The following is a 19,602-nucleotide window of genomic DNA, read 5'->3' on the forward strand; positions in this document are numbered from 1 at the left end:
ACCTGCTGGAGTCCTGGTCCTGGGTATTCCTAGACAACAGAAAAAAATCTTAGTAGAAGGATACATTTTAAATTAGGATACACATGGATTTCAAACCCAGCTCTACTACCAAGTAACTGAATGCCCTTGGACAGCTTTCTAAGCTCCCTGAGTCTGTCTCAGCATCCAGATCACTCCTCGGAAAACCAAGTGAACATTCTTCCCTCAAGGACTACAAGGAAAAGACCAAAAGAGTGGACAAGAATAGGTCCCTCTTGGTTTCGTAGTTCTCTGGAAAAAAGAAATGGGAGATCCCCAAGGGGAAATTTGACCTCAGAAGTAAAGAGGGAATCAATTGAACAACTGGTTTCTTAGATGTATTCAATGAAGAATTTATCCCTGAATATTCATTCTAAGATACATTGAAATAAAAGTCAAAACATCATGTTACTTCACAGGAAATAGTTGTGATTTGTGCTGTAAGAGGAAACATCATTTTAGTTGACAGGACATTTTTGTGAAATACACTGTAAAAGGAAATTGAAAGCATTGTTTCCAAGTTGAGAAAACCACATAAATTTAGTCAAATATGAGTTCAACATTTCACAACAACTTGTCTTCCAACCTTGTACTTCCCTTTATATTTGTTCAACTAGGACAAAACACTTCTCTACAGAAATTGTAGTTACTGACCCAAATGCCAGTAACAGCAGCAACTGTATTCTCTGTGACTTCCTTAGACCATAAGAATAGAAGAGGAGCCAGGTGCAGTGGTGCACACCTGTTATCCCAGAGGCTTGGGAGGCTGAGACCAGAGGATCGAAAACTCAAGGCCAACCTCAGGAACTTAGCAAGGCCCTAAGTGACTTAGTGAGATCCTGTCTCAAAATGAAAGGACTGGGGACATGGCTCAGTGGAAAAGTGTCCCTGAATTCAATCCCCAAGAACAAAAGGAAAAAATAAAAATAAAAAAGAGGAGGAGAGGAGGAAGTCATGTTTTCAGAGAAATGTTGAGTTTGGGGTTTTGTGAAAAAAAATCTTCCTTTCAAAGAGAGACCAACGAGGTGAGTACATTTCCACAAACAGCTGTTCTTGCATTGTGTCTTCCAGTCCACCCTAAGCCTGGGTGACATGAGGAATACTGAGAAGCCAAGGACAACAAATTATAGTTGTCCAAGAAGTCAGTGCAAGATAGGTTTGAGTGGGGGACAATGATAGGTTGCAGTGTCTTGTGATAAATGTCTATCCATTGACAAATGAAATGAATTTTTTCTCAAAAATAAACCACAGAGGGTTGGGACTATAACTCAGTGGTAGAGTGCTTGCCTAGCATGCGTGAGGCACTGGGTTCGATCCTCAGCACCACAAACAAATAAATAAATAAAATAAAGATATCGTGTCCATCTATAACAAAAAATATTTTTAAAGATTTAAAAAATAAACCACAGAAAACATGAAATTTGAATTTGAATTGCAAAGTTTAAAATAATTGAGGCATTGGACCATGAGGACCATTTGCATCATTCGATTCTTCAATCCAAAAGGGGAAAAGAAAGGGAATGGGGGCTGGGACCCCACTTACAGGAATGACACTACCAGAGCTACTGAGAGGGAAGAAGAAGTGACTTGCACAAGGCAGGCATATCAGTTTTTACACTTCACATCCTGAAGACACCAGCCTTGGTTGTCCATCACATTTTCTTCCCCATCCTGTCCTGGGGCCTCCCATGCCTGGTCACACATCCAGAATCCAAGCCCTTCAGACACTGAGTGTCAGAAAGCAGAAAAGACTCAGCTGAACACGCATCACAGAGACAGCAGGGTTTCCTGAACCTCAGCCAGGCATGGAAGGCCCTGAACTCTAACCATTGGAAAGGTGTTTGTTCAGAGTGTATCCAGTGTGGCTGATAGGGAACTTCCCCTCAGGAGAACAAAGACAACTGGAGCCTGGACCCCATAACCACTGTCTATGGAGGAACCCTCAGGGTGAGGGGGAGGATGCTGTTTCTCAACAAGGCTTGAGGTAAGAGGGGCAGGGAGGCAAAGTGGTAGGTAGGGGGAGAAGAAACCAGGGTTTCATAGTTGAGTATCCCAACTGTCCATGTTTACCACATCTCTGATGAGTAAAGAGTAGGAGGAGATGAACTTGAAGCAAGAGGCTTCCTGCAGAAACCAGAGGCTCAGCTCTATGAAGAACAGTCATATCCCGGGGGCTCTCCCCAAGTGCTAAGCGCTTCTTGTCAGCAGGGCACTGACAGTATCTAGGCAGAGCTACCTGCTTAGATCAGGGGAGCTCAGCTCAGCTACAAGGAAACCATTTTCTTTAGCTCCAACCCCACCAATACTCCTCCTCCACACAAGTTGGGGCTTCTGCTGAAGAGGAGGTGTGCCAAAGAAAAATCAGAACTGGATAGGACAGGAAGTGGGGCTCATTGTGGAAATCTGTTCCAGCCCTACTCGGTCTGTGTTGGGGGTCCCCAGAAATGAAGGGACACCCATTTCCTGACAGAGCCAAAGATCTTAGGGTTGAAGACTTGAGGTTGGGTCTCAAAGACCTGTCCTCACAGAAGGCCAACACAACAAAGGGAAGGAGTGAGGAAGCCCCTTGTGCCATCCTGTGCACTCTGGTGAAGTGGGCTCATGTCCCTGCACAGATCCATCCAAGTGAACCCAGCCCCTCATCCAGGAAAGAAGTCTGGAAGGAGGAGAGGGAAGCTCTGCCGAGGGTCTGGAATGAAGGCTTGGACTGCTTTACACTGCACTTCATTTTAAGGCACTGTTCTTCAGTTATGACCAAGTTGGCACCTTTGAGTCACAGTCCATGCTTAGAGCCATAGGTCTGACCTGTGCATAGCCAGAATCCCAGTGAAGCCCAGCATGGCGGTCAGGGACTTGTATTCTCACACTTCCTTGACCTTCTGGAAAGGACTCCTGGAGCTGAGTCTAAACATCCCAAACACCAACCCTGATGGAGATGAAGTGAATCAGTTATCTTTAATTTTAGTTCATTGTGTTCTGTGCATGTGAATGTGCTCCATGTGTGGAAGGGGTGTTGTTATGGTCTGTGGCAATGCAGGATGTTTGCAAGTCAAGTGATTGGATGGTGAAGACTGTGACCTAATCAATCCATCCAAGTTTGAAGGGATGGGGCATGACTGGAGGAGGCGGGCCCCTGGATCCTGCCCTGGAAGGGTTCATCTTCCCTGTGGCCCCACCCCCCTCCCTCTCTTTGCTTCCTTGCTGCCATGAGGGGAGCAGCGTCCCTCTGCCTCACCATGAGCCCAGAGCAACGGAGTTGGCCATCTATGGACTGAGACCTCTGATACTCTGAGCCAAAATAAACTTTTCCTCCTCTTAGTTGTTCTTTTTTGGGTATTTTGGTCACATTAATGCAAAAACTGACTAAAACAGGTGCTGTCTGTGTGGGTACACATGTGGACAGGGTTACAGAATTCAGGAGGCTTCAGGTGAAAAAGTGAGTTCTTGCTCTGCCATTGAGGGGACAACATGGGTTGACTGTGAATGAGCTGACATAAGTGCGTTCAGAACTCAGAGCTCCTTCAGAACTCTTCTGGTTCATCTTTGTTTCTTCAACATCCAGATGTTGGACCCACACTCACTACAAGTTTTTAAATGAACGGCACGCAAAATATCACATGGCATTCATTAATATGCAGAATTTTAATGTTTTATGTATCAGTTAAAAGTAAAAATGAATAGCCCTGCAATGTCAGATATCACTGTTTTCAAAATGGACACTGGTCAATGTCCAATTACACAAGGTTCTCTAAAGGTTCCAAATCCTCTAGGGCAAGAAAACCAAGACACCTGGGGTGGTACTCCCAATTCCAGTGACTTACCCCAGGAATCTTCATCATTTTCTGCAAATGCTTTCTCTGTTCAGCCCACACTCCAGAGGATCATCACAATACTGACAACACACAGAGCCAAGTCTCAGGAAGCTGGGGATAATTCAAAGGCTTTCTTGTTCAGCACACAGAGAGTGCTCAGCAAATGTTGAACAGAAAAGGAAAGACCAGGGTCCAGAGTGACTCTCACTCCATACCACCAGAGGGGAGAGGGCGTAGAACAGAGGTGACAGACCTGAGAAATTGCAGGACAGAGCTGCGGTGACTTTAAAAGCAGGGTAGATCACGAGGGTCACAGAGAGGTGACTAGTGAGGGGAGGGAAGTTTCAGGTGCCCAGGAAAGGGATCTGAGACCTGCCAGATCCTCTGAACATCTCTGCGCTGGCCCATTCTGCTGTCTGATCCTATGAGTTAGGGTATTTGGAGTCTCAGAAGGGAAACAAGTCCCCCTCACCTCTGTAGCAGGCAGGGCTGAGAGAGGGCAGGGATTAATACCACTTCCCTCTTCTGATCCCACCTCAGGTCATTCCTTTCATCCTCTACTCTCCATGAAGACACCTGACTCTTCCTCCTAGTGGTCCATACTACTTTGCTCCTCATGCCCTTAGTTCAAATCACTGGGCATAGGTAATCAAAAGAAAGCCATGGTTTCCAGACAAATAAAAAATCGATTTCTGGGTCTCTGCCAGGATCTGTATTGAGGACATCTCCTCCCAACCAATGCCTGCAGACTTGGCACCTGAAGTCTGAGGGTATAGGTTGGCTGCTGATTGCCCACCTAAGCTGCAAAGATGGTTTCAGAGGATGGGTGCCCCTGCTTTCTCCAGGTCGTTTGCATGCTGCGTGAGGATATAAACCAACCAGGGATAATGCATAGCCTGAGGAGGAGGACAGGAGGACAGCAGGTGTGAGCTGAGCATCCTCTCATCTGCTCACAATCTTCCCACCTGTGGGGATTCCTCAAGGCTGGTCAAAAGGCTCAGAACCTTGAGCAGGTGCCAAAGTTAATTGGACATCAATGAGTGCTATGAAGTTCCTACTCTTTGGCAGAATTTCTTGAGTCTTTCCTCCTAACTCACCAGTTGTGAGTAATATCTCAACAGAATCCTTTGAATGAAGAAAGTGGGACAGATACCTTAGTGACAAGACAGCTCCCTCCTTCCACCCCAGTTCCCTTTCCCTGAAGCATCCCCTCCCTCACACAGTACCCAACATCCCACAACCCAAGCACTCAAATGTTGGCTTCACAGGGCCTTGGCTGGCTTTGGAGACATCCAGGAGATCACGGCATCCACTAGGAAGGTCGGCATGTAGCTCATGGGTAGGTAGAAGAACTTGGCATCCCAACCAGCTGAATACCGCGTGCGGGGGTAACAGGCAGTCAGTGCATGCTCCATGCAATCTGTCACCCAGGACAAGTCCTCTGAGCCACTGTTCTCCAATGATCTCATTGTTTTCATAACTGTTCAGAATGAGAAATGATCCAGATGTATTTCCATGTCCCAATACTCCTGCTCTGGGATCAACTTAGGGAGGAAAGCGTCTCTAAGAATTCATGCCCTCCTTCTTCCTATAAGCAGCCTGAGTTGAACTGTGAAAATGGTGCTCTACTCACTTGACCCAGGAAACCCCACAAAATCATGCAAATCAAGAGGTTCAAATCTTTGTGTTCACTTTAAGAACACCTGTGAAATTGCCCAGGCCATCAAGGGTATGCAGATCTGAAATGTCACTAAGTATCTGAAAGATGTCATTTTGAAGAAGCAAGGTATGAATGACTACATGACCAATGAAACTCCACACCGGTACAACCACAAGAATGGCAAGTTATATTCCATGTATATATAATATGTCAAAATACACTCTACTGCCATGAATATCTAAAAAGAATAAAGTTTTAAAAAATCATAATAAGAAGAGGCAAGGTGTGCCATTCCAGCATTACAGAAGTGGCATTGAGAAATGTACCCAGGCCAAAGAGTGGGGCTGGATTCAGGGTTGGTGGCCCCCAAAAAGTGCTGAATTTTTGCTGCACATGCCTCAAAATGCAAAGAGGAATGCTGAACTTAAGGCTTAGATATAGATTCTCTGGTCATTGAACACATCCAGGTGAATGAAACACCCAAGATGCATCGCTGTACTTAGAGAGTTCATGGTCAAATTAGCTCAAATGAGTTCCCCTGCCACATTGAGATAACACTGAAAATGAACAAATTGTTTCTAAACAGAAGAACAGGTTGCATGAAAGAAAAAGATCTCCCAGAAGAAACTGAAGAAACAAAATATATTGCATGATAATAAATTCAACATAAAATAAATGCAAATAAAAGTTTCAGGGGAGGCAAAGGAATTCCTGCTCTCCACCCCCAGAAGCCATGCCCCAAATCTAATCTGTTCCAGGCCCCAGGAGGTGCCACACAACCCATCCTCTAGGAATAACTGTTCCCCACCTCTGCCTCCTCTGCCTCTGTTTCTGGGAATATCTGGGCACATAAATTGAAGGTCTCTTCCAACACTAGAAATAAATCCAAGCATGTGGAAGGCAGCTATCTCTCGTGTCAGCTGACCATGAGTACACAAGTGTCCCTTCTCTGGTTTCACTTTTGTCCTTGTGAAAATAAGGCTTTTAGATGAAACAGTGTCCCAAGTTTTAATAAGCCAGGACCCCTTCTAAGGTGACCAGTTGTCCACACAGCACCAAGGGTATAAGGCCAATCATCCCACTTTGTGAGAAGACAGAGCTTGGAGATAGACCTGATACATGGCAGGCACTACTGGTAGTAGACTAAGGATTTTAGAAGAGGGTTTGCGTGTCTCCCCACCCATTAATGTATACCATAGCTTACTCACAGGATTCCAGATACTTCTCTCCATAGATCTCTTTGACCTCCGAGCTGGCCTGGTTCCATTGATTCTTTAGGTTCTGGGAGAATCTCTCAAAAGGGCAAATGTTGGTCCTGAAGAAACCAGGCTCAATTATAGCCACCTTCACCCCAAAATAAGAGAGCTCTCTCCTGCAAGGAAGACAGGCAGAGAGCAAGGATGTCAGAGGTCTCACAAGGCAAAACATAAACAATAAATAACATAATTACACTTCAACGTAAGATTGGGTGAGAGAAGTTCAAAAGCTTGGTGTATAGTATATAGCACCTGAGGCTAAAAATTGTGACGTTGGCCTTCCCTTTGTATGTCTGAATATCATTCAAGCTTTTTGTATATACCAGCTTATTGCTCTAAACCCTGCCTCTTCTGCTTCAAGGCACCAATTAAGAGCTATCTCCTGCCAGTTCCCTCATATACAATGAATTATGAGACTTTGCCCTTGTCATCTCCTCTATACTCCTCAGACCCCTCTCTCCCCTCTCCTACCCCGGGAAGTTTCCCAACCATCTCTCAGCTGGACTCTTGCAAGTGTCTTCTAGGGAGCACCTCTGCCTTCAGTCTTAGCTCCCTCCATACAGGGCCACCCTTCACACTGCATACCGATTGGCTCCCCTGCTGTAATCCCTACCAGGTATTGCACTGCCCACAGCACAGCCCTGTCCAGATCCTCAGGTCCTCTATAAACCCACTGTGCTCACCTGCCCAGACTCCCTAATGCCAGGTCCAGTCTTGTCCTTCTTCCCCAGGAGGACCCCCCCCACCAACTTAGAGGGAGTCAGCTAATGCTCACTCTGGGCCTGTCTGATGATGTTTTCTCACCCGGGAAGCCCTTCCACCCATCCTTATGGATCTTCAGCCCTCAGCTAAGACCCCTTCTGTAGGAACTTCCACAAATCTGGTAGCTGCCATGGTTACCATGGCTGATTTGGTCACAACTGCTCTAAGGGATGGCAATGACCAAGTATCTTCTATCCCAATCTGTCCCAGCTGTTGGAGGTTTTAGGTCAAGGACAAAACCTTACTGTGCTAGGATGCAGTTATTATGCACTCAGACAAGAGCCCCCCAAATACCCCTTGAATTGACTAAGATGCTGGTCCACCTCACTATGAGGGCTCCCTGACACTGAATACCGTAGTGGTCACATCCGAGCTCTGGTCCAACTCCAATTCTGCCTCAGAGACTTTCTGCCTATGGACCTTCCTCCATGGTAAGATGTGTTTAACCGCATTTGAAGCCTAGCACCTTTCCCTCTACCCAAGACATGGAACCGTGTCTCCCAGTTCAGATGGCCTAAATCCAGAAGGCAGAAAATGAGGAAGTCACAAAAATCAGAGAGGGAGTGATCTCCAAGATAGGGCCTCCAGTACCTGAGATTGTCAGAGAAGGCCTCTACGCCGAATTTGGAGATGGAGTAGCCACCACCAGAGATTGACAACCGGCCCAAGACACTGGCAACATTGACCACGCGGCCTCTTGCCTTCCGTACTAAGGACATCAGGCTCAGAGTCACCTCGATCACTCCAAACATGTTCACCTCCAGTACGTTCACAAAGTCCTGTTTGGTCAGCCACTCACTGGGACCAGAGGGTAAGGCGATGCCAGCATTATTCACCAGGCCCCAGAGCCCTGGGAACAGTGGGAAGATGAGAGAGTCACACTGTATTTTGCCTGTGTGGTACAGACACAGTTATGGCTCAAGTTCACATTGTACCAGACAGAGAACTCTGACAGGTGTTGGACGGGGAGGGGTGGAACAAGCGACAACATGGTATCTGTTGGGCTAGGGGTGCAGAAGTCAGGAGCCACTAGACGACAGGACTGACACCTTCCTCCTCCTTCTGTGATTCTTCATGGCCCAGTTCATGGGAGGTAACTGGAAGTCACCAACTATCTGATGATAGCAAAAAGGGATGTTGAAGAAGTACTGTGCATCCATTACTCTGGAAACACAGAAACTACTTTTGACCTCCTAAAATTATTGGCATCCTCACAGACATTTTATTCTCTCACCTACATTTTCACATCTTCTGGGCAGCTTAAACTGAGGGCTACCTGACTGTCTCAGGGGTCAAGAAAAACAGGAGAGAGAGAAATGGGAGAGGGATAGAGAGAGAGGGAGGGAGAGAGAGAGAGAGAGAGAGAGAGAGAGAGAGAGAGAGAGAGAGAAATGGGAAGAGAGGGTGCAGAGGAAAAGGTGAAAGGGAAAAGGAAGAAAAGACAAAGCTAATATCTAGGTAGAATATGGTTGAGATGCAAAGAACTGAAGTCCTAGTTGGGGGATGGGGATAATTTGGAAAAGAGTTGGTGTGTTTGTTTTCAGGAAACTGAACTTGAACCCTCCTGCATTGATATTGAGCAACTTTCCTGGGGAACTGCTTGTGAAACTCACAGGGCAGCTTTGGGGAGGAGGTGCCCCACCTCACCTACAGCACCCAAGTCCCGCCCTGTGCCTCAGAAAAATCACACCCTCTCTTCCCACTCACCCAGAAGACCCTCACTCCTCCCCTATCCCCAGTTCACTGCTCTTCAGGTGAACCACTCTGGAAGACCCCAGCTCCACCTCTAGGACCAAATGGCATTTCTATACTACAGATTGCCTGCGGCATAAGCAGGAGTCTGTCAATTTAGGGAAGTGGTGGTGCCTGGTGATCTGAGCGCGTTTTCCTCCTCAGTTCAGAAACGTACTTTGCCCTGTGGGAACGCATAATCTTTCACTACGATATTTCATTCCTAAGAGCCCAAGGATATAATAAATAGAACTTTATTAAGACAACATTTATGATAACGAAGCAATTTCAATATACTACTCTGAGGTATGTTCTAATAAGTAGGGTAGTGTCAAAGGATTGCATGTTCCAAATCATTAAATATTACCATTTGAAGAAATTTTCCTTAAGTGGTAAACTACTCATTTTTTAAGTAAAAAATATAATCCCATATGTTTAAAAATGTTGAAAGTATTTATCTCTGGGTGGTGAGATTTTAGATTAATTTTGTTGTGGTTTTATGCATTCCAGTACTTTCGACAATATTGTATTTTGCACTGACCCTTAGAAAAAAAGAAATCAACATTCCTTTCTTCCCCCTAATAACACAGACAAAAATAATGTAGTAAAAGAAAGAAAAAGTATATTATCTCATCAACATATTTTATGTGCTGAGAACATTTAAAGTCTGTTATTTTATTGTCTTATTATGAACACAAAACTGCAAAAAAAGAAAGAAAGAAAGAAAGAAAAGAAAAGAAAAAAAAAGTGACCCCTTCCTAGTTCATGACTTTGCTGAGCCAGTTCTTTTCCTTATGTCCTGCTCTGCCCCCAGGAATGCCCTCAACCCTCTAGATGGAGGAGGATGGCTGGCTGGTAAGAACAAGTTACAGTGCTATACACGAGCCTGGCTCCTGCACAGCGCTCCCCACTCCCCCAGCCCTCCTGCAGAAAGGCACCATCTCCAACCCAGCACTCTGCATCTAGTCATGCAACCCCCTGGCTTTGACAGGAGGACACAGAACAGAGAGGAATTCTTGAGGGCAAATTGTCATCAGGGCTCCCTCTCACCAAGGCTAGAGAATTCCAAGGATGGGAGGTGGGGCCTGGAGATAGAATAGTTCAAGCTGGCATGCTGGGGAGGGGAAGGAAGCAGATATTACTTCAAGTCCCCCAAACACTTGTGAAGTCTTGCCAGGGTGCACCCAGGAGGTGTCCCTTCACGAAGAAAAGAACCCAGCAGACACATCAGGAATTTGGGTGGTACCTCTCTCCCCGACATGCTCCTTCACCCACTGGGTGGCTGCAGCGATACTCTCTGTCTTGGTGACATCCAGGATTACTGTCTCCAGCCTGTCTGATGTTCGGTCCCTCAGCTGTTTGGCCCCCTCCTCCGTCAGACACGCAGCCAGCACCTTCAAACCTCGCATGTCCAGCTGCCTGGCCAGCAGGCTCCCGAAGCCTGAGTCACAGCCTGTGATAAAGACATACTTGTCTTGGAGATGGCTCACCACCTGCCTCTCCCGGTACCAGCGCCAAAGGTAGTACAGGACCACAAGGGCCACCAGGTAGAGCCACATGGCTTTGTAGAAGACAGGCACAGACACCGGGTGAAGTAAGTCTGGCTTCTGTTCAGGCAGAGGATAGAAGGAAGTAGGACACAGAGCTGTGGCAGGCAGGACAGCCTGCAGGCACTCTAGCAGGGAGGCTTTCCTTTCCTCCCTGGTCCTGCCCCTCCTCTGTGCTCTTTGATCTACTTTGGCTGATAATGATATTGAGAATCTTTTGGATATCCCAAGTCCAGTCCCAAAGAAAACATTTCTACTCAGCAAAACTTCCCTCATCCACAGATTCTTCTCTCCCTTCCAGTATCCAAACAGGAATACACAAATATGCACACACACACCTGACACACACGCCATTCTGACCTAAGTTTCAGGGTTAGAACTGTCTCTACTTAGCTTGCACACCAACACCCCTGCACCATGAATTTTCTGAATGCAGGTAGAGATTATCGAGAACCTACTCTTGGAACTGAGACAGCTTTACAATGAAATCCCTCTTTGAATGTGAGTTTCCTCATCAGGCTCAGCACCCAGAGTCACTCCCCAGAAAACAAAAGTCATTTTCATTCTCTCTAGGGACTATAGGAATAGGCAGAAAGAGTGAACAGGAAGAGGTATCCTCCTGGTATAGCAGTTGTCTGGAAAGAGGACTGAAGAACCACGAACAAGTAGTCTGACCACAGAGGTAAAGACAGTGGGGAGAAAGGGAATGGGGCCAGGAACTCCAGCAATGATATTCTCAGAGCTGCTGGGAGGGAAGAATAGAAGGACTTGCACAAAGCAAGTATAACAGTAGAAACTTACACCCCCTGAAGATGTCCATTCTTTAGCTATGTGGATTCAGTTTGACATGACTGCAGCCATCTTGAATCATAACCACCATGACTGCCCCAGAATAAACCCTAGGCAGATTTTTTTTCTTCTGCGTAGTTTCCTATTAGATGGGAACAATATGAGTAGGATATAGTGCTTTACAATTAGACTCTGGCATTGGGGATATGCCTGACTTTTTTTTTTTTTTTTTTTTTTTTAAGCATATTAAGCAGATTTTATTTAAAGGTAATAATACAGACTTCTCCCGGCAGGAAGAAGGGGGCCATGACTGATGTTCTAAAGTCCCAAGAAGTGAGCGCACCCTACATCTTTTATAGGTTAAAGTCTCTTTTGTTCTCCGGTTTTTTTCCCCCCTTATCTCTCCTTCCTTCCTGCCTACATGACTAGGCCTGGTTTTGCATTAAGTGAGAAGCCATGGGCAGGGGGAGGGCCAGGGTGACTCAGGCAGGGCCCAGAGGGCATTAATTAGCAGCTCCTTGCTTGCAGTCCTTGATAAAGGCAGGTAAATTTGGTCATCAATGGGCTCCAGAGATCCTTGACATTCCATTCTTCCAGGGGCAGCCTCCAACTTCCAGAGGCAGATGGCTTCATGGCTTCATTTCCTCGAATTGACCCGATTCCCTATTTCTACACTAACTACCTGTCCTTAATTCTGGCTTCATTCCCCCCTTTAGCTTTAGGAACTCCTAACTGCTATAAGGAAAAGAAAGGGGGCGTCGATCGTTCTGGCTGCTTCAAAGGGGCAGCGAGGGGCAAGCAGTTTGGAGTTCCTTTTTTAAAAATCAGGTCAATCGAGGGGTCCAAGGTAGAAGTCTGGTTGGGGAAGAGCAGGTTGTAAAGTCATCTGGGGGTGGGTGCTTCTATGAGAGAAGAACAAAAAGACATGAGTACTGAAATGAGATTAGTACAAAGTACATGTTGCAACATCTGGAACATGCCACTGAGTATTATGAAAATGACAGAAATTAATCTCTCACCAGGCAGAAGAACTGAGAAATTGTTCCCATAACTAGGCCTAGCAAAGGCTGGAGAGGACAAGGCCTTTATTTGGGAACTTTAACATTGTCCAGGTTATCAGGAATGTAAACACAACATTTAACTCTTAATGTCATAGATGTTCCCAGAAAATATAGTTAAGCTACTTAATGTCATCTGATTTTTGTAAAATTATGCCTGACTTTTTGATACCAGCTTAACATAAGGTACATTCCAGGCAGGATAAAATCACATTTTTGCCCTAACCCCTCCCTTCTTTCTGACCCAAACTTCAGGTATCCATCTGGTCTTTTTGCCAGGCAGGGCTATGCTTCCTTCAGTAAGTCCCCCAGTGCAATACTAGACCTATCTACCTTTCTTTCTTCAATCTGATGGGACCTTGGAACCAGTACTCATACACTCAGACAAGTTGTTCTAGACCTCCAGCCCCTAGTGCCTGTCACATTTTCCTTGCCTCCAGCTCTGGGGCCTCTCCTGCCTGGTCACATGCTGAACATGTGACTTAGTTGAACATTACTACAGAGATGACAGGGTTTCCTGAACCTCAGTCAGGCATGGAAGGCCCTGAGCTCTAATACTGGAAAAGTGTTTGTTCCATGCATATCCAGTGTGATAGAAGGGAACTTCCCCTTAGGAAACCAAAGATAGCTAGAGCCTAGACGCCAAAACCACTGTCCACGGAGGGGTTCTCAGGGAAAGGGGGAGAATGCCCTTTCTCAGCAGGGCTTGGGGGAAAAGGGGAAGAGAGGCAGAGTAGTGGGCAGAAGAAACCAGGGTTTCACCGTTCTGAGCTGCTTCAGACATTCACATTTACATGGATTTCTATCCCTGAATGAAGGGAGGTGGAGGAGGAGATAGACCAACAGGAAAGAAGCTTCCTGCAGAAACTTGGGCTGGAGAAGAACTGCTCCTCCTGGTGGTTCCCGTGTGGTACTGCAGTCTAGGTGCAGGTGTTGGCTTGCCATCTGCCACCAAGGATTTTTCAGCCCATTCCTGTAATGGTCACTCTCTCTAGGTGCCCCTCTTGCTGGCACCCTACAAGAATCTTCCACAAAGGAGGGAAACAACAAGATTTTGTTGACTGGGCAAGGCCTGGATCGTGTGTTAATTACTCAAACCTGTTCTAAGCCCTAAAGGGACAGAAACCCAAACCTAAAAAGAGAGACTCCTTCTTGGAGTATAACCTGGAGTCAAAGATCTGGGGGGCAAAAATGGGGAGTTACTGGCCTCTGTACCTCAGAAGATCCAGGATAGAAGTGGGAAGGAGTGAGGGTTTTTCCTCATGGCAGTGGTGCACCATGACTGGATTGGGCTACAACCCCTGTTCATATTCACTGCACTGGATCTGGCTCCCTTCCCAGGAAAAGAGGCCTGGGAGGAGGTGGGGCATGCTGTGGGTCTATGGAGATGTTGAGACCCAAATGTCTCAGACTTTTTTATCCATGTGCCTTTCCTTCCACTCTGTCAAGTCCTTGAGCTACAGTCCCAGGTGAAGCCCTGCATCCAGAGGTGTTAGCAGAAACCAGAGACCTCATAGTCCATTTCCCTGACACTCTTGAACACCTTCCCCCAGGAGTTACAGAATGAATTGACAATCAGTGTATTTTTCAGAGAAGAAAAATTATAGAAATCTAGAAACTTCAGTTTAAGTCTGAAGCAGTGGTTTCATTTGAATAAAGCAACATGGCTGGTGCCTTGAGAGTGTTGAACACCAGAGCTTGGGTGGACTCAAGAGTCCCCTGTGGGCAGGACTGACTCTCACCATTTTTTGAGTTTTTGGCACCTGGCAGTGCCTAGCTCCTGGCAGAGCAGAATGACTGCTTAGGAGAAAGACATTGTAACATCTGGCTGCACTTTCCATTTTCATCTGTATTTCTTATGTTGTCTTGACAGTATGAGATTTCTTAAGGCCTCTACTTTCTTCATCTTTACAATGAAGGAAGAGAATCAAGAGGACTTGGCAAGTTTCCTAAACCTAAGTTTAGGAAAGCCTAAGAATCCAAAATGGTGAAAACTTAGAAAGTCAGAGCCTCAGAAAGCACTGGAGAATTCAAGGGCTGCTTCTCACCAGCATACATTAGGTGCTCAATAATAGTTAGCAAAAACTGAAAAAAATCTGGTATCAGCAAAGGTCTGTCACCACATCCACAGGGAGCCTGGGAGAGGTGTGGGGTTTGGAGGATAGATCTGAGGAAGAGCCACCCAGCTTCTGTGTGAAGCTAGAGGAGAGGTGGGAAACAGAAGGAGGAGGTAAGGCAGAGGCATGCTGGGAGGTTTCTGGGTGGTGTGGAAGGGGAGGATGGTATCTGGGGCCCCGGTCCATCTCTTATCAGTCTTTCCAAGCTTCCTCTTCTTTAGAGTAATGTTGCTCCCTCCCTCCCCCACTCTTGGGAAATCACAGAACAGTTGTCCTTCTCATGGAAGGGTGGGGGTGGGGAGTAAAGACCTACCCCTACCTACTCCTTTCAAATCCCTCTCCAGACCATCCCATTAAGGGTCAGAGTACATGAGGGATACTCTTCCTCCCTCACTCAAGAAATTTCCCAGAATTCCCAGAAGCGAAGGACCTGCTCTGCTTTTTCTTCCTAGCTCCTTGCAGGAGAAACTCTTCAAGGGGTCATTTTTAACCTGTGAGGGCATCACAGACCCCTTTGAGAATCTAAGCAAGGCTCTAAGTTCCCTGAAAATGCACATACAAAACTAAATTTTACATATACAGTACTTTGCTGGGAGATCACTTCTGAAGTCTTTGGAGCTAGGAATTCTCAATTGAAGAAGTTTATTGAACTACTAGCAGTGTTGTTACCAAAAGTTCAGTCCTTTTCCCTGATGCCAATCTAATAAAGAGGACATGGCTTTAAGAAGAAGGAAAAAGAAATTTTATTGCTTTGCTAGCAAAGGAGAAACACAGGGAACTCAAGTCCTAGAGGCTATGATTCGCCCCATCAGCAGGAACAGGGGACTTTTAAAGTGGAGATTCAAAGCCTACTTTCCATGTGTTCTCTGTTGGAGTTGTAATTCACTTGTTAATTTGGGAGATAGTCATTTCTGAGATCTTCTGGTATCATCCCCAAAGTCTGGATTATGTACTCAAGGAGAAAAATCTGCCTAAAATGGGGAAGAAAGGTAATCCTGCTTCCACTGAGATTAGTGAGGGAGAGAGATTAGGGAGGAGCAGGGAGAGAGAAAGAGAAAGAAACACACCCATATAAAAATAAGTTGCAGTGTCAGAGCAGCAAGGGCTACATTCAAAGTATAAAGTGGACCACTGTTACAGTGTGGCTTGGGGAACTTATTTAACCTCTTTGTGCTTTGGTTTCCTCATCTATGATAGTACCCATCTCATAAGTGGTCATAAGGATTAAATGACATAATATGTGTTAAACATATTACGACTGTCTGATAACTGGCAAATATTTAATTAACATTTTACTATCACTACATGTCTTCTGCGGTAATTTATAGTGGCATCTGGGAATGTTCCTATCATTCGATTTAAGAAATACAACCCCAGAGAACTAAGTAAAAAATGAAATTGGTATTGATCTAGTTCAGAGAAAAAGTGATTAGTGGTAGTGGGACTATATATAGAGAGAGATCTCAATGTTAATTCCACAAAAGGTGATTTCTTCTTCTTTATGCTCAAAAGTGGGAAAAGGGCATGTTCATGCCAAGCACTTTTCGTGTATTTGTCTCACATATCTTAGTGACAGAATCATCAATGACTGACCCAAAGTCACACAACTATGCAGTGGTGAAACAAGGTATCAAAGTCAAGGTCTGATCCCCAAATTGGTGTTATCTTTCTAGGAAGAACTTGACACAGGCAACGCCATTTTGAAACATATCCTCCATCTTCGAAGGAGAGTCATCTCACAGTCACTCTGACTCAGTCTGACCGAAACCCCAGACAACACTCCACCATCATGCAAAGAAAGGAAATTGTTATCTAGGACTGAAATCCTAAAAAACACCTGATCAAAATATGAAGGTGACACCCCAGGGACCCTTCCCTGATGACCTCCTAGCAAGGGACTAATCGCAAAAATTCCTCCCTCCCTCACTCCCCTATGACTACCCCAGGCTGTGAGCGGAAGATGGGTCTCAGTCTCCACTGGGGCCCCTCCACAGCTTTGTCCTGAACCTGTGTTACTGTTGAGCTGCATCTCTTCTCCCTTCATCTCCTTCACTTGGTTCTTTCCTTACAGTCTCCACTGTGTCTTCAGACTAAGCAGAGAGAACCCAAAGCAGGGAACATCCTTCTTTGGGAAACCTGGGGAGCTCCTTTTCCAGGGTTGCTGGAACAGACAGCAGACAGGGTGCCTCTCTATTAGCCTAATTCAGCTTCTTTGCTCAGTGACCTGGAAGGGGACAGGAGTACAATTGTCATCAGACTCCTCAGACTTGATCCTCCCAAACTCTACCTACCCCTGCCACACAGGCCAGGAAACATGGGGGTTTCTGGGACAGCCTGCCTCACCCTTTCTCCAGGACCCAAACATAAGCCCTTTACCCTGCCCAGCCCTGGGAAGCTGTCTGCCTTTATCTGTGCCTCTCAATACCTCTTCCCCTACCTTCCTTCCTTTTTCATTGTTGATCCCAATGTCTTGTCTACAGTTTTTGGAAAAAAAAAAAAAAGTGAGCTGGGGGGAGGGAGAAAGAGTAAATTTCCAGGAATTGTTTCAGGCCTGCTGCTCCTGCTACATAGAGCAAAGCTGTGTGCCCCCTCCTGCCCAGGTTGGCAAGGAGCCTAGCCTCCTGCCCCTCCCTCTTGCCTCTCCTCCCAGTCTCTCTCTTTCAGCTGACCCACCCCTGCCCCCGCCAAATTAAAAAAAAAAACCCAAAAACAAAAAACAAAAAGCAAAAAAAAACCTTTGCGTGAAAACTATACAGCTCTCACTTATTTCTTCCTGAGGGAACAGCTCTCCCTCTGAGCCTCTGCCCAAAGGAACCACCATGACTTCCTCTCGATGGGCATAGGTAAAGTCTGGGAGCAGGTGGAGGCGAGGTTGCAGGGATGCTGTCTCCATATGCCAGGGAAGATTTGAAGACCGAAGAGACAAGAGTCACTAAAATGCAGTCTTGAAAGGAATGGAAATGGTCATCGGCACAGTTCACATGGAGAGGATGGAGCCCAGAACAAGGGCTTCCCTGGAGGGATTTTAGTCTAGCAGAGGCTGTGTCTGCATGGCTCAAAGGCACGGAGAGGGAAATGAAATTTTTTTTTTTTTTTTTTTTTTTTTTTTTGTGGTGCTGGGGATCGAACCCAGGGCCTTGTGCTTGTAAGGCAAGCACTCTCCTGACTGAGCTATCTCCCCAGTCCCCAGGAAATGAGATTTTTCAGAAGTCTTCTTATTGAAAAAAAGCTACCAATGGGATCGAAATTAAGGAGAGAGAGAGAGAGAAAGAGAGAGAGAGAGAGAGAGAGAGAGAGAGAGAATATGAATACAGAACTCTCTGAAAATTCAAAGTAAACCACAATTGGTCTAATAGGTACAGAGGGCTTAAGAAAAATCACAAAATGAAAAACATCCCCTCCATGGAGAAGGATGGGGTGATAGTGGTATAGTAATGTGAAAGTACTTAATGCCATTGAACTGTACACCTAAAAGTTGCTTAAGGTATAAATGTTAAATATTAAATATATATGTATATATATAAACACAATAAAAAATCAAGTAGCAAACTTAACAAAATCCCCTCCTTGAGTAGATAAACAAAATGTACATATAGTGTACATATATATGTACATATAGTGGAATATAGCTCATCATGGAAGGAAATTAGGCAGACACAGGTTATGTTGAGGATGAACTTTGAAAAAATTATACTAAGTGAAAAACCCCAGACACAAAATGTCACCTGCTGCAGGATTCCATGTGTAGTAAACATCCACACTAGATAAATCCATAGAGGCAGACAGTAGACTGGGGTTTGCCCTCTTTCTTGGCCATGCTTGAGAATGGCCCCTCTGCACCAGCCTCAGGATCCATGGAGAAGGACACCACTCTGAGTTCCATGTGTCCAGGAAGCACCACAAGGGCATCTCTCTTGTGTCCTGGACTTCTCTAAGCTGCACAGATACATCAAGGACCTTGTGAAGGACAACCAGTTTAAGAAGCGGAAGATGCCGTTCATTGTAGCCAAGGGCATTCACATGGGCTAATTTGTGTACTGTATCAAGAAGGCCCAGCTCAACACTGCCAATGTTCCAGCCAGGGCTCCAAGCCTGAGGGGACCATCATGTGCTGTTTGGAGAAGCCTGAGGATCAGAGATAACTGGCCTGAGCCTCTGGAAATAGCACCACAGTTATCTTCCACAATCTGGAGACCAAGATGACAGGCATGAAGTTTCCCTTTGCTCTTCAGGATCATTTCCCATACCATAGGTGCCAAAAATGACAAACCCATCCTGAGGGTCACTGGGCTTACTTCAAGTAATAAGACAAAGAAGAACTGCTGGCCACCCATGCAGGATATGACCATGATTCTGTGGAACATCCCTTCTGAGGTGGTAATCACCAGTACATGGGCAAACTCTCTACCACATGCAGAGAGGTCCTTGCTGGCCACAAAGTGGGTCTTGCTGCCAGACTGGGTGTCTCTATGAAACCAAGATAAAGAAGGTAAAGGAGAATGAGGAATAGGGAGTTACTGCTTAAAGGGCACAGGGTTTTTAATTTTGGGGTGATGAAGTGTTGAGGACCAAGACTGAAATGGAAGTTGCACAATGTGGATGTACCAACTGCCACTGAATTATATAATTTAAAAGGACTAATTTTATGTTACGAGGATTTCACCTCTATATATCTTTATCTCTTTAATACCTTCTAGCCAACACACCCTTGACCCTACATCCTACAAAACAGGGTTCAGGTGGCTCTACCATCTGTGCAGTGAGTCAGACAACTCTCTGGACTCTTAAGAGGACAGAGAAGCCCATCTTCCTCCCCACAGAAGTACATCCTGGTTCTCTGGAAATGACCGAG

The 19,602-nt window shown here is 45.7% G+C and overlaps 1 protein-coding gene across 2 annotated transcripts; it reads right to left on the reverse strand.

The window, feature by feature from the left end:
* Positions 1-2: 2 nt before the first annotated feature.
* On the reverse strand, positions 3-10,953 carry Rdh16 (retinol dehydrogenase 16). 2 transcript variants are annotated; one of them, XR_007108310.1, is made up of 6 exons: positions 10,486-10,953; positions 8,100-8,358; positions 6,699-6,862; positions 3,840-5,310; positions 2,824-2,944; positions 3-29 (listed from the first exon to the last, which is right to left on the reverse strand). XR_007108310.1 is itself a non-coding variant. In XM_047549400.1 (4 exons), exons 1-4 carry the CDS (start codon positions 10,796-10,798, stop codon positions 5,093-5,095), a joined length of 954 nt encoding a protein of 317 aa, XP_047405356.1. In that variant the 5' UTR covers positions 10,799-10,953; the 3' UTR covers positions 3,642-5,092. The 2 variants fall into 2 exon arrangements, 1 of the variants encoding a protein (XP_047405356.1); XM_047549400.1 differs by lacking the exons at positions 3-29; positions 2,824-2,944 and having other exon boundaries at positions 3,642-5,310.
* Positions 10,954-19,602: the final 8,649 nt, after the last annotated feature.

The sequence above is a fragment of the Sciurus carolinensis genome, chromosome 4, assembly GCF_902686445.1.
Source record: "Sciurus carolinensis chromosome 4, mSciCar1.2, whole genome shotgun sequence".
NCBI classification, from domain to species: Eukaryota; Metazoa; Chordata; class Mammalia; order Rodentia; family Sciuridae; genus Sciurus; species Sciurus carolinensis.